The 14,343-nt window shown below is 36.8% G+C and overlaps 1 protein-coding gene across 2 annotated transcripts in view; it reads right to left on the bottom strand.

Annotated features, from left to right (window-relative positions):
- Nucleotides 1-12,820, bottom strand: part of Asz1 (ankyrin repeat, SAM and basic leucine zipper domain containing 1) — a 46,637-nt gene extending 33,817 nt beyond the window's left edge. The window contains exons 1-4 of one of the 2 annotated variants that reach the window (XM_057779171.1): nucleotides 12,704-12,820; nucleotides 12,199-12,298; nucleotides 8,200-8,322; nucleotides 6,403-6,514 (exon numbers count right to left, since the gene is read on the bottom strand). In XM_057779171.1, coding sequence (XP_057635154.1) covers nucleotides 6,403-6,514; nucleotides 8,200-8,322; nucleotides 12,199-12,298; nucleotides 12,704-12,811 — 443 coding nt within the window. In that variant the 5' untranslated portion in view covers nucleotides 12,812-12,820. Of the gene's footprint in view, nucleotides 1-6,402; nucleotides 6,515-8,199; nucleotides 8,323-12,198; nucleotides 12,299-12,703 lie in introns of those variants that run through there. The other variant, XM_057779178.1, reaches the window with a different exon arrangement.
- Between the last annotated feature and the right edge of the window lie 1,523 nt (nucleotides 12,821-14,343).

Raw genomic sequence — 14,343 nt, 5'->3', positions numbered from 1 at the left:
TAATTTCTCTAAACAGTCTAAAAATTAATCCAGACAGAAAGGAGGGAGGGAAAAAGGAAGGAGAGGAGGGAAAAAAAAGGAAGGAGGGAGGAGAACACAGCAATGAACTATAATGGCTAAGGAAGAGAAAATCTGAAAACATACAAACACTTGGTGGTAATGATCAGCACCCACACAAAGGGTTTTGCTGAAACCATGCAAACAACAGTCACAACAAGTACAAAATGTGATCTCCTAATAAACAACTAAATAGGTTAAATATAGGTGTGGATAAGTCAGTGCTACCCCAAGGAACCACACAATGTACTTGTCCCCATTTAGGCAGGAAGGGGTAATGAAAGGTGCAATGCTGGCAGCGATTCTCTTACTACTCATGCTCCCTGAGCTTAGTCTTAAAATGATTTAGATTCTGCCTCTGAAAGTTAGCAAATAACTTTACAGAAATTTAAAATATGTATTGCCTTTTCTTTCCATTTTTAAGTCAACCAATTTTATGTTTTATTATGTCAGCTATTTTTGCCAGTTATTAGTTTCTTTTCTATTGTTGGGACAGAACACATGGCTTAAGCCAATCATAGAAGTTGGCTTATGGTTCTAAGAGGATACAGTCTGACATGGCAAGGAAGGATAGCAATAAGCAGTCATCGTGGTAGAGCAAAAGCTGAAGTCTCAAGTTTTGATGAGAGCAAATGCAATGTCACCAGTCTGCAACCTCTCAATACCCACTCCTAGTGACATGCTTCCTTTACCACCAACTGGAAAGCAAGTACTCAAATGCCCAAGACTATGGGGCATTTATGATTTAATCACAACCAGAATACAAAGATTTCATGATGTTTTTAAAAAATTATTATAGAATACTTATAGGAACATCAAGCACTAAATAACTGATATATACAATATGGAAACTGTGATATTCATTCTTTGCTGAAAGAAATTAAGCAACAAAAATACCATACAATTCTATTTTCATAACAGCCTAGAATAAAATGTTTAGAGTTGCAGAACCAGTTGCGGACTACATGATAGCCACTAAAGAAGGGGATTTAACAGGAAAGGGTTCTAGCAAACTTTATGGAAGGATAGAAATGCTGGCTTACAGTGTGGTTACATAAATGTGTACTGCTTCAGTCAATTATACACTAAAATGTAAATTCTTTACTGCATGTTAATTTTCTATAATCTTAAAAATTAAATTATTATAGGAATCCATTAGTCCCATTCCAAAAAACTTCTAGCAAACAAAATAATAGAAAATTTAACATTTACTCTTAACTTTTTTCTTTATTCTCATTTTTTTTTAAGGAAAAACTGACAAAGTAATTTGATTCAAAGAACTCACTTTCATTGTAAAAGTCTACAGACTCCTAAAGAATCTTCTAACAAACAAGTGAATTCCTCATTTTCTTCACCCCGCTAATTTAGCTACAAAGACTCTGTATTTAGGGCTGTTTCTGCAGGATGTAGATGCGCCCAAGCCACATCAGACATCAGAACAGAAAGTTCAGATTTTAGCTTACAGCTTGACCTATAAGGCTTTGTTATTACTTTTATTCATGAAATAAGACTACAGACCTCATTTTTGTTAAAAAGAAAATCTTCCCAGACAACTAGCAATTAGGTAATCATCTAGCTCTTATAAAAATCAGTCATTTATAAGCTTTATGGATCTCTTCTATCACTCTAGATACTTTTTATGAGCAAAAGAATTCCTAAGTCAACAGACTAAAAGTACCTTCATGTAAATGTGTTTTCTCCCTGACATTTGAATAATTCCTGTTACATTTATATCTGGTATATTTTGTATATAATATATAAAACTAAACCTTCCAATATTCAAATAGCCTTCAATTTTTTTGAATTATGATTTATGTATTCAGTTCCCTCCAAATCTCACTATATTCTCCTGTGTCCTGAGATTACTTTCCTTTTACATGACATTTCATTTAAGGTCTATCGTATGTATCTGAAAGATGATCTCTAGACTAGAACTCATGACACTTATTGCTTTGATGTCTCCTTTAGGATGCTTCTAAGTTAGTCAGTAAGAAGGCAAAGCTTTCACTACTTGCTGTTGGTACACAGTCTTTCTGAAAGTTGAACAGGCTTGACTTTGAACTTACAATTCTGAAGACTCCTGGATACTAACAGGCATGGACTGCCATGCCTGAGTACTACCTATTATACCTTGTGAAAGTACCGAAAGAAAAAAAAAGATTTTTATCTATTTGGAGTATTTCTCAAGCAAGACCTATTTTGGATTCCATACCACATTGGGACTCTGCAAAGATACTTTTGATTATGGCACTGGAAAAAAAATCACTACATTTAGTAGTTAGGGGTCAAGGACACGCCGGTAAAATATCCTGTTATTCATAGGTTATTCCCTCTAAATAAAGAATTACTAACCCTAAAATGTCAATAGTGTTAAAGTTAAGAAACCCTGATATATTGTTGAAAAGCCATACAGATAATCTCATCTAAAAACTAAAGATTAAAAAGGGATATTAAAACTATCTGCTAATTTTTAGCACACTACTTTTCTAGCATTTTTATTCTCTTTAGATAATAACTCTTAAGTACATATTTTAGATCTGGTTGTGCCTTTAAATTGAGAAAAATTATTAGTTAATTTGAATCCAAGTGTGCTGCTGTCATTTAAATTTGGACCTTTGGAAACGGCCTAAAATAAGACTTGCTTCCTGGACTCAGTAAAATAATTGATTTTATGATGTACTCTTCCGCTTTTAAAACGCCTTAACATCAAAATGGAAGTCACATAACATGTTGTGTTCGGGGAGAGGTTTCCTCTGGAAACAAAAGGCTGTAAATTCCTTCCAGATTAACAAAGATCAGATTTGGCTAGGAAACCTCCTAATATCTTGGCTACAGACATGGAGGAAGAAGAAAAAAAAAAAAAAAAAAGAGAGACTACAGGACAGGTGATGTTTAAGCTGATCCTTTGACATGGAAACAGCTCTGAGATGAGACATGATAAATCTTGTTGGCTACAGAGTCCTCACGAGTTATTATTATATACCATCTTTTCATATGGCTTGGTTAGAAAGTTACATTACAATTTGATAATACAGTCCAAATGTATTATAAAGTTGACAGATGCTCTTACCTGCTCAAACATAAAGCAGAAAACCACCTTTAACTGACCTGTGCACACTGCACATTTCATACTTGTATTAATGTAGATACGTATGTTACCTTTGAAAGTTTATGTGTTTTCAGAGTAAGGGAACTGGACACCAATAAAAATGAGTGGCCCAGGTGATACAGACTCTCAGAGCGCCTCTGTTGCAGTTTCCTCAGAGTTCTGCATCCAGAACAGCTTTAAGGCTGAGATGGTCCAGCTTCACAGACTGCTCTAACCTGAATTTCAGATAAGCCTTGCATTTCCTATTACACAGAGCCCAACAAATAATACTGCTAATTCTCCTTGAACTTGACCATTATCCCAACTTTTCCAGAGTCTTCTAAAGATTCCAGTGTCCCCAGATAACATGAAGTAGTCTAGAGAATATAATGCCCACATGCCTAAGGTAAGGTGGAATGGATAGCTTTTGATCACTGAATGAGTTTCAGATGTTTGTCATCATTTAGGGGGGTTGGTTAAAGTTGTTGTTGGTCATGGTTAGGGAGAGAGCTAAACAAAGGAGTTAGTTTCAAGGATCTCTCTCTGAAGGAAAAAAGTGGAATATAGTATAAAAATGATGAGCTAAGACGGTGGATTATTGAGTCTACTTTTAAACAATCACTAATTTCAAATATTTTGCATTGGTATGGATTTTTGTATACTGATATAAATTTAAGGTAATTTTTGTTATATTGTATATATGTTACTATTCTTCTTTAGTGTATTGTACCTATGAAGCTCATTTAAAAAGGTTATGTAACGTTTAAGTCTTTGAAAGCTATTTAGGATAATATTTAGGATAATAAATACAGGTTAAGCTGGGCAGTGGTGGCGCACACCTTTCATCCCAGCACTTGGGAGGCAGAGGCAGGCAGATCTCTGTGAGTTCGAGACCAGCCTGGTCTACAAGAGCTAGTTCCAGGACAGGCTCCAAAACCACAGAGAAATCCTGTCTCGAAAAACGAAAAAATAAAAAATAAATAAATAAATAAATACAGGTTGATAGTCATCTATAACTGTCAAACTTATAGGCATGTTAGGTATGTTTTTAAGATCACACATACATATTTAGATAGATGATGGTCTTCAAACATTTCAAGGACCTATAGAATATTAAAGGGGTAAGTCACAAAACAATCCCACACCAGTTTGGAATTATGATTAATAAAAGGGTTATTTATTTAAAGGGAAAAACTTACAGATCACTGTCCTAGACAACAGCCCTCTGCACGACCAAGAAAAAAGTTTGGTAACCGGAAGCGGAGTACAAAGCAAGAGAGAAAGTGCTTTTTCAAGCCAGAGAGACCACGCCCAAGTAGGCTGGTATCTTAAAAGCTATTGGCTGAAGGAGCAGAAGGAGCTCCTGCAGCAAATATGGCATAAGGCTTTTTATGACTGAGATATGTCTGCTCCTGGTGAGATATGTCTGCTCCTGGCAATACCAATCTACTTCCAAAATGGATAATGGGCATCAAAGAACGTCCACATGGAATTTGCTTCTTTGTGGCAAAAGCTAGTCATTTGGGTAAGAAACTGCTCTTGCCTTGACTGCTGACAATATGCTGTTCAAACTGAACCAGTAGAACACAAAGAAAAGAAACTGCCAAACTGCCATGAATGGGTAGGAAGGTCCTTCAAAAATTCGTGCTTCACAGAAAAGTCTGTCAGATATTCTAGGCCTGCAGGCTAAAGATGGATTCCCCAATGTTGCAGAGGAAGTTTGGGTGATTACCCAAGCAGTTAGTTGTTTCTGTCATTACTGTTAGGTTTGTAAGTGACTTGTATTGCATTTACTGTTTACTCAGGTAATATTATATCCTACTGGGGTCTTTGATAGAGATGAATACTAGATAGTTGTAGTTACAATTTTCCTTAGTTATAATAAAAGGTAAATAAGGTACAGAGCTTTGAACTCATCAGGATAGAATAAATAATGCAGTATTTTCTCCAAATATGTCAAAAAAATGGATTGGACATTGTAAATATAGCTTTTACCTGATAGCTGTTTGTATTCCTTATAGTTTTATTATGTGAGAGTTAAAACCTTTCCTTTTTACTTAAACAAAAAGGGATGTTATGGAATGATCTTTGTGTACATTGAGAATATTTGTCATATGGATAGGTTTAATAAAAAGGTGAATGGCTAATAACTAGTCAGGATTTTAGGGGCACAAAGGACAGACACTGGGAAGGAGAAGCACAGGGTCACCAGGAGATGCAGAGGGAGCAAGACATGTTGGAGGGCACATAAAGCCACGAGCCACGAGGCAATAGGGAGAGTAGTAGAAATGGGTTAATTAAGAAGTCTTGGTGTGGTTACTTAGTAGTTGGCAGTTGGGATAGAGAAAAATTGCTTACACTGTATTTTCTCAGTATTGCTATAAATAAAACTGCTAATTCTTTTAAAAAGTACTTTTTTTTTTTTGGTTTTTCGAGACAGGGTTTCTCTGTAGCTTTGGTGCCTGTCCCGGAACTAGCTCTTGTAGACCAGGCTGGCCTCGAACTCCCAGAGATTCGCCTGCCTCTGCCTCTCGAGTGCTATTATTATTTTTAGTTATGTGCATGTCAGTGTAAGTGTCTAAAGAATCCAGAAGACAGCTTGGTGGTGTGGTGCATGCCTTTAATCCCAGCACTTGGGAGGCTGAGGCAGGAGGATGGATCTCTTTGAGTTTGAGGAGAGCCTGGTCTACAAGAGCTAGTTCCAGAGCAGGCACCAAAGCTACACAGAGAAACCCTGTCTCAAAAACAAAACAAACAAAAATAAAATTAAATTTAAAAAAAAGTTCAGAAGATGATGTTGGATTCCCTGTAGTTACAGATTCAGGTTGTGATCCAGCCAATGTGGTTTCTGGGAACTGACCATAAATCCTCTACAACAGCAGTATATGCGTCTCCTAAATACTGAGTCGTCTTGCCAGACCCAAATTCTTAATTTTTACATGCAGAAAATACTTGAGAAATTTTATTACTATACTATTGTTCAACCACCATGCTCTTCTAAGGCCATGATTCACAGGAAATAGGTTTACAGTGCTCTTTCCATGTAGTTACAAATGCTTAGTCCTTTAAAATTTAAAAGCCAGAGGTTTACCTTCATGTTATCTCATTTTAATAATTTTAATAAAGAAATTATGACTTTATGATGCATTTTTATTCACTATTGGGCCAAGTAAACAATGCTATTGATTTTTAAGAACTCACTTTATCAAATATAACAGCTGATAAAGTATGTTTTCATCAGAGAATTAGATTCTTACCTACAAGCAACATTTGGATCTGCATTTCGTGAAAGTAGCAACTCTACACACTTCAAGACATGCTCCTCTGAGCCACGAGCAGAACATGCCGTTATCAAGATGGTCAACTTGTCTACATGAGAAGAAAAGCAAAGAAATCCTCACACATTAGGAAGTGTCTCTAAATGCCTTCTTTACCATGCTAAGTATTTACTGTACTTTAAAATTCCCAACCTCTTCTCATCACTAGCACTCCAGTCAGACTTCACCATCTCAGCAATGGGCCTTTTGTATCTCTAAAGTGTATGTCAATTCATATCTTAACTTTCTTCCCTTATTACCATCTCTTTAAGAGAGTAGAAAGTGGTTAGGCACAATGCATTTGTATATCCACATAGCCTGCATGTGAAGTTTTAATTTAAAAATTAAAAAAACTACTTTGCTGAATTTGTGATTAGAAAATAATAATAGTCTCTGGTTTTACTTCACTTTTGACAATCCTTGATTTGTTTGTAAACTGCACCGCTGAAGAGGTCAGAAGACAATTTCTGGAAGCTGGTTCTCTCCTTCCATCATGGTTTCTGAGATTAAATTTACATAATCAAGCATGGCTTGGCAGCAAGTGCCTTTGTCTGCTATGCCATCTTGCTGGTCCCGCATCCATCAGTGTTTTTTTTTTTTTTAAATAGTCATCTCTACTCTATGAATTCATCTTGTTTTCAAAAAGTGGTGGAAATCAAGGATGATTAAAGACAAATAACAACACCACAACAAAAACCCTTTTCAAACACTAGAAATGAAATAGAACATTACAGCCATTCTTTACATTAATGACTCAATACAGACAAGTCATAATTATACCTGATCCAGTATTATCATTTATAGTGTTATTATGAGGAAGCCTTAATATTTTGCTAGAACCAATTAATAGTGAAGAAATTAATAACGACTCCCTACTGAATGGGGTTTTTGTAGATACAGAGAAATTTATGTGTACATATTGTAAAAATATAAAATGCATTACAAACAAAAGTACTTCTCTGTTAAAAAGGAAAACCATGTTTTTTGAACAGAGTATTCTATATATTTTTGAAACTCTCCTTCTTAAATATGGCTTTCATTGAATGATGTTTTCAAATGACATAATGAAAAGCAAAACCTCAGCAAGAATGCAACCAAGAGAGAAATTTCCTTAAAATATATAGACTGCAGAAATAGTTTTATAAGCAGCTCATGTAGATCAAAAATGTGAAAATTAATCCTGAAACATAACTTATACCTAAAATATGAAATGAATTCAAATGTCTATTAGAAACATCTTAATACAATGTAATTACTGCTTTATTGCAGCAAACTGGATTTACATATACACTCTTGCTCTTTAGAATGGACTCCCAGCACTAAAAGGAAGTTGTTGAATAACAAGATAACATAGCTTTAATAAACTATGAAACAGCTTTAATATAATTCAATTTTCAAGCATATAAAAAATTTAAGTAATTTTTCAAAAAAAATACTGGCCTTTTGATATCCCTTTCAGTGTGCTTCTATGTAAAAACAACCGAAATCATCTAGCATATTGTTTAAAAGTACATAAAAATATAACTGTTATTAGGATAACAAAAATAGGTTGTTAACCTATCTTCTTTGAGATAGTTTTAAAAATGTATGCTTTACATTTGAATTTTCCTATTTTTTATAAAATATAACTAGTAGATTTTTGCTTAAAGTACTTTAATTTCTCATTTAGTCTAACTCTTGCATGGAAATCAAAGAGTCACAATACAAAGCAAAGTCAAATTTTCTCAAGCATCTTACCCTTATCAAAGCTTGCATTAGCACCTCTGTCCAAAAGAAAGCGAACCATCTCTACGTTGGCTACACTAGATGCATACATAAGAGGGGTCCATCCATACCGGAAGCTGGAATCCACATTAATGCCTGTCGATGTACAAATTTGTTTTAATGATCTGTCTGTCTGTCTGTTTATCACCTACCTACCTCCCCATCTATATATGAATTTGTGTTTTGTCTGCATTCATATCTGTATGAGGATGTCAGATTACTTTGAGCTGGAGTATAGGCAGCTGTTAGCTGCCACGTGGACGTTAGGAATTGAACCCAGGTCCTCTGGGAGAACAGCCAGTGGTCTTAATTGCTGAGTCATCTCTCCAGTCCGACAAGACTTATTTTTAAATTGTATACATATGAACCTTGGCCTGAATGAATATATATGCACCACTGGTGTGTAGTTTCCACAGAGGCCAGAAGAGGGCATCAGAACTCCAAAATCTGGGATGGGGTTACACACTGTTGTCAGCCACCTTAGTGATGTACAGAACCAAATCTCAGTCTTCTGCAAGAGCAGCAAATGCTCTTAACATGAGTCATCTTTCATCTAGCCCCATAAAAATAAAATTTTAAAAGGCCCACAATCTAAAGAAAGACAAATAAAACTCCTCACTATTACTTTAGTAGATGTAAACTTATATGGACGTATGTAATTTATATGGAAGAACATTTCTTCGTAAGAAAGGCTTCAAAAAATTCTTGTATTGGTATTACTAAAATTTCCTACCTTCGGTTTTACAGTGGCACCATGCTTCATGAGACCCGATACGAACAATGTTTACTACATTATAAATACAGTATCTATAATATGATGGGGATTTCCATGCTATCTTTTTCGTTGTGGTATTGAGGAAGATTTGAGCAGTATCATACATCTCTATGGCTGCAAATACCATGTGCACCCTCAAGACATCTTTAACTTCTTACCAACACAAAACCCATGGGTAAATTGATAAAGCAAGACTTAAAATTAGGGTTGGATCACTAAAGTTCTGTTGAGAAATGCAGACTTCAATGTGTAATCTAAGGATCAATACTATATTATATTATATTATGCTATATTATATCTATCTTATAAATACAACATACTAGTGTTGAGAATGGGACAGGAGGCAATGAGACCAATAGGAAGCTAGTAGTATATAGGACAACAACAAAACCAAGAACAGGCAAGAGAAAGGAATAGGATAGAAAACAAAAGGAAATTCAAAGATAGCATCATACAAATTAAAGTTACTTTGAGGAGGTTTGATTAAAAGAACAAGCAAAATATTAATATCAAGTTTTACTTTAGAAAAATGAATAACAAGGAGAGAACCAGAATAATGAGAGGTATGAAAACGTCAGGCCTTGGATATAAAATAAAGTCTAAATTCGTCACTATTTAGTAGAGACAGGGCTGGAGAGAGTGATAAGGAGGTTCAATTCCCACCACCTACAAGGCAGCTCATAATCATATTTAACTCAAGTTCCATGGTATCTATGCCCTTTTCTGTCCTCTATGGCACTGCTTGAATGTGCCATACAAACATGCAGATAAAACATCCACACACATTATTTGGTAAATCATATTTAGAATGTGACAGAGACAGGTAATAACTGCCAAGAAAGGACAATGCTTCAAATCATTAATGCTGCAAATCCCTTGAATTAATAATAAGAATTTCCTCAATAATACTGGCTTAGCAATATGAAGCAAGCAAACAAAAAAGGTTGAACTAACCTAGGATTAAGGAGTATAGAAGCTGTGTGTGTAACAAGGATAAAGATACAGTAAGGCAATGAACCCAACCCATTAAATTAATATAAACCTCTTCCTTTAAAGAGATTAAGAGTAAAGGGTAATTTTTTATTGACACTTGCATGGTGGAAAGACTGGAGGAATGGCTCAGTGTTAAGAGTGTTTTTCCAGAGAACTTGGAATCTCATCTCATCACCCATGTGGTGACTCATAACCGTCTATAGCTCCAGTTCCAATGGATCCAATACCCTTTCATAGCACCAGGCACACACATGGTTTACAGACATATATTCAGGAAAAACATTCATACATATAAAATTAAAATTAGTAATAATAATTAACAATTAATACCTGTCAATTTCAGAAAAGAGAATGTTTTTCTATTTCAAAGAAAATTGTATGGCCAACAGTATTGGCTTTAGTATTTTATAATTCACATATTTTTATGGTCCTTAGTTACAGCATTCTTCTACTTAGAAAGATAAAAGTCATCACTGAGGAAATGCTCTGAGAGGCTCATTTTTTTTCTCATGTTGAAGCAATAAGTCACTGAAGACTATAGAAGTAAAATCTCCAACTGTCTTAGATAAATTGTCATAATGTATATGGTAATTACTGGGGAAATGCCAAACTTTATGTGGGGGGGGGGGGCTTGAATTTGTTCTTGCTAACATTTTTTTCCCTCTAAACCACTCCAATAATCAGAAAATGAGTTGACTTACAATCATTATTTTCTTTCAGTTATTATTCTTTTCTTTGACAGTTGTTACCAAAACCGTGGCATCAAAGATAGAAAGACAAAGTATAACAAAAGAGAAGTAAATGTTGACTTTTAGAATAAAAATTCTTACTGATTATCAACTCTAGTACTTATTTTGTAGAAGCCATAGAAAAATACATTTCTCCTTATACATTTATTATTGGCTTTTTAAAATGAGTTTTAAATGGTTTTGTAATTAAAGAAAAATTTCAAATGGCTAACCAAATACTTACATAGCCGTAGGCTCTTTTCAAGAGGCTGAAAAGCCCCAACTTGCCACCAATCATATTAAATCCTAATACATCATGTTCCATCAACTTCAACAATACCCGTCCTGCTATTCTGAGGACAAATTCTCTTCTCTAAAACTTCTGCCTATTCTACCCCATTATTACTATGTTCACTATCCATAATTCATATTATATATTCAGTCCTCTTATTTCCTTATTGAAGTCGTATTGAACTTCAAGTGAGTAACAAGGTCCAGTGTTTGTTCACAAGTAAGACAGAACTTCCTCATCTGTTACAAAAACAGATTTACATATTGTTTATAACTCTTAAGCTAACAGTAACATGAAAGCTATGTATTCTAATCTGTTATTTACATAGTCTTATTTTATTTCCAATAGCCTTAGGTAGAATGTTGCGATCCTTTTAAAAATGGGGAAACTGGAGCTTACAAAACTCTGACAGCTGATTTAATATTACAGAGCCATCAAGCGTCATGGACAGTAATCAACACATGATCTTGTTTCCCAATAATGTACTTTCAGTAAATGATATATTGTCTCTAGCAAAGAAGAAAAACACTTGCTGTTCATGACTTCTCATGCTGTGTGTGTGTTTTGTATCTTATAGCTGTTTAACAGTTGTTAATCCTTGCATAATTTCAACCATTAGAGTCAACAACTTAATTTTCATGTGGAAGTAATTTTAAAATAAGTTTTACTTACGCTATCAGAAAGCATTATGGGACCCAGGATAAAATTACACTTTACATAAAGAAACTGATGCCCTGAACGCTTAAGTGACGTCCCCAAGGGATCAGACTGAATAGGCCATGAAACTAGAAGAAATACGGATGCAGATATTCATTCTGATATTGAACTAAGGCAATATCCACCAAAATGTAACAAAACACAGATGAAAACAGAACTTGAAAGAGATCTTAAGAAGCATATGAAAGCCAAGTAAATAGTTAAAAAGGACGATCAAGGTAGGGTTGGATTAGTCAGAACATGTCTCTTAAAGAAGGTGCAAGAACCAATGGAAAGTAATTGGCAGCACGTTCCAAATAAGAGGGGAGTTGAAGAAAATGGGTCAGGTAGAGAAAAAGCCAACTAAGGCACGAATAATACAATGGCTACACTAACACTCATTAGGAAAACAGCACAAACTTTAAAAATAAGGAAGTCTAGTGAACTTAGACAACTCTGTTTGCTTGACAGTATTTCTTGGCTCTCACCAGAGTCTAGGAGTTCCTTCACTAAGGAAATGTCGCCAGTGGTCAGCGCTTTCTTAAAAGTTTCGTTCTTCTCTTCAACTGGTAACAACCTCTTCAATTTCTAAAAGAGCAGGAAGTTAAAATTCTCGTTATGAGCATTTTCATTCCCATTGCATCAGGAAAGAACGAAGTAGATAGGGTTGTTTCGCTTTGGCGGGAAAATAAAATGCGTGAAGAATCCATGTCTAAAATGGATTTAAAGGAATCGGCAACGACGAGCCAAATCCAAGCGAAGCGCTATGTCTGAGGCCTAAAGGATGCCACTGAAGAAAGCAGCAGTTGGCGAACAGGGAACACTTTGCCAGTTTGCTTAGTAACCCGAAACATGCGCAATTCAAAACTCTGGGAGAAAGTTAGGGTACTGGGTGGGCATGAGGAAACAAGGGGGTCGTGGGTCTGGGCCTCTCTTTCAAAAGCCAGGGGAGGCTCAAATGAGGGGCCGTCGAGTCGGCGCCTCTTCTACTACCTGAGACGACCGGTCCAGATACCCAATATCCCAGCCGTCATCCTCACTATCGCTGCTCTCGCCTCCGCCAGCCACTGCCAAGCCCCTCAGCGTGCCCGCCGCCGCCATGGCCCCAAGCTGCTCCTCTGCGCCTGCGTGCTACCAGAGCAGGAAGGCGGCCTTGCGCAAGCGCGGGACCTCTGACGCAGGCGCGAAGCTGCGCACAGGCCGCTTCCTCTGCCCACCGGAAACGTGCTGGGGGGGAACTGGCCTTTCACACCTGAAGCTGGTGGCCTCATACCTCACGAAGATCCGCAACCTCGCTCCACCACTGCGTGGTACTTCGTTTTGTTAGAAAAAAAAAAAAAGATGCGTGATTATGGCATCAAAGAATGCTTGCGCTTGTGGCGGGAGCCATGCGCGACTGAGCTTCTCTCCCTGTACTGTTGGCGGACTCCTGCCAAACCGCCTCAGAGCAGTTTGCGGGATGAGACGGACTCCTGGAAGACATGAGTACCGTGTAAGATGGACCCCTGTTTGCTGGAGTATGCCGTGAGCCAGTACCGCAGACTTCTCCGAAGCCGTCAGAAGAGTGAGAAATCACCCCTACTTCCATTCTTTGTCTTTCTTGCGATTAAAGGTCTCTGCTTAGAGCTAGAAAAAAAAAAAAAAAAAAACCCTCAAAACATTCCCCTAAGCCGGGCGGTGGTGGCGCACGCCTTTAATCCCAGCACTTGGGAGGCAGAGGCAGGTGAATCTCTGTGAGTTCGAGACCAGCCTGGTCTACAAGAGCTAGTTCCAGGACAGGCTCCAAAACCACAGAGAAACCCTGTCTCGGAAAAAAAAAAAAAAAAAAAAAAAAAAAAAAAAAAAAAAAAAAAAAAAAAAAAAAAAAAAAAAAAAAAATTCCCCTAGTGACTCATAGATGCTTCAGCAGAAAAATGCTTCCGTCAATCGTGAGAGGAGAATGTGGGGGAATTAGTAGATCCAAAACCTTGGAAGAACACAGTGGTTCAGATGCCAGAGAGCAACGACTTCAAGGGAAAACAGCCGAAGGTTAGACCCACTTTTCTACTTCACATTGAATAAATGTTGGTGACACATCTATTATCTTTGCCACCACAGGGGGAAAAATGGTTAAAAAGTATTCATCTGAATGACTTAAAAGCAAAGTAGCCGTGCTCTATTCTTTCTCAGTATTTTTTTTCCTTGAAGGTTTTTTAATGTAAGAAATCATTTCAGAGGTATTTTTCAGTAGGCTAGTTTGGATTGGAGGGAACACTAGTCTAGCTCAATGTATTAATTCGGTAAATATCATGGATCATTGAGTATAGCCAGATACAATTGGCGTGTGTCTGTGTGTGTGTGTGTGTCAGAAGATTGTCTCACCATGTAGCCTAGGCTTGCTGTAAATTCTGGATTCCCCTACCTTGGTCTTTAGAATACTCACTCTATGTCACATGCTATCATGGTCAGCTATAGTCCCAAACTAGGCTTTAGAGGAGACAGCATTAAAGACAAACCATGGTACCTGATGGGGGCAATATTTTAGTTAGGAGATTAGGAGAGAGGGAGGGGGAGAGGGAGAGGAAAAGGAGAGGGAGGGAATGAGGGAGGGAGGGAGAGAGAGAGAGAAAAGAGGAGGTTTAACAAAGTAAGAC

This window comes from Chionomys nivalis, chromosome 1 (assembly GCF_950005125.1).
Source record: "Chionomys nivalis chromosome 1, mChiNiv1.1, whole genome shotgun sequence".
NCBI lineage: Eukaryota > Metazoa > Chordata > Mammalia > Rodentia > Cricetidae > Chionomys > Chionomys nivalis.
Note: the sequence above shows the minus strand (reverse complement) of the source record. Positions and strands in the feature narration are given on the sequence as shown.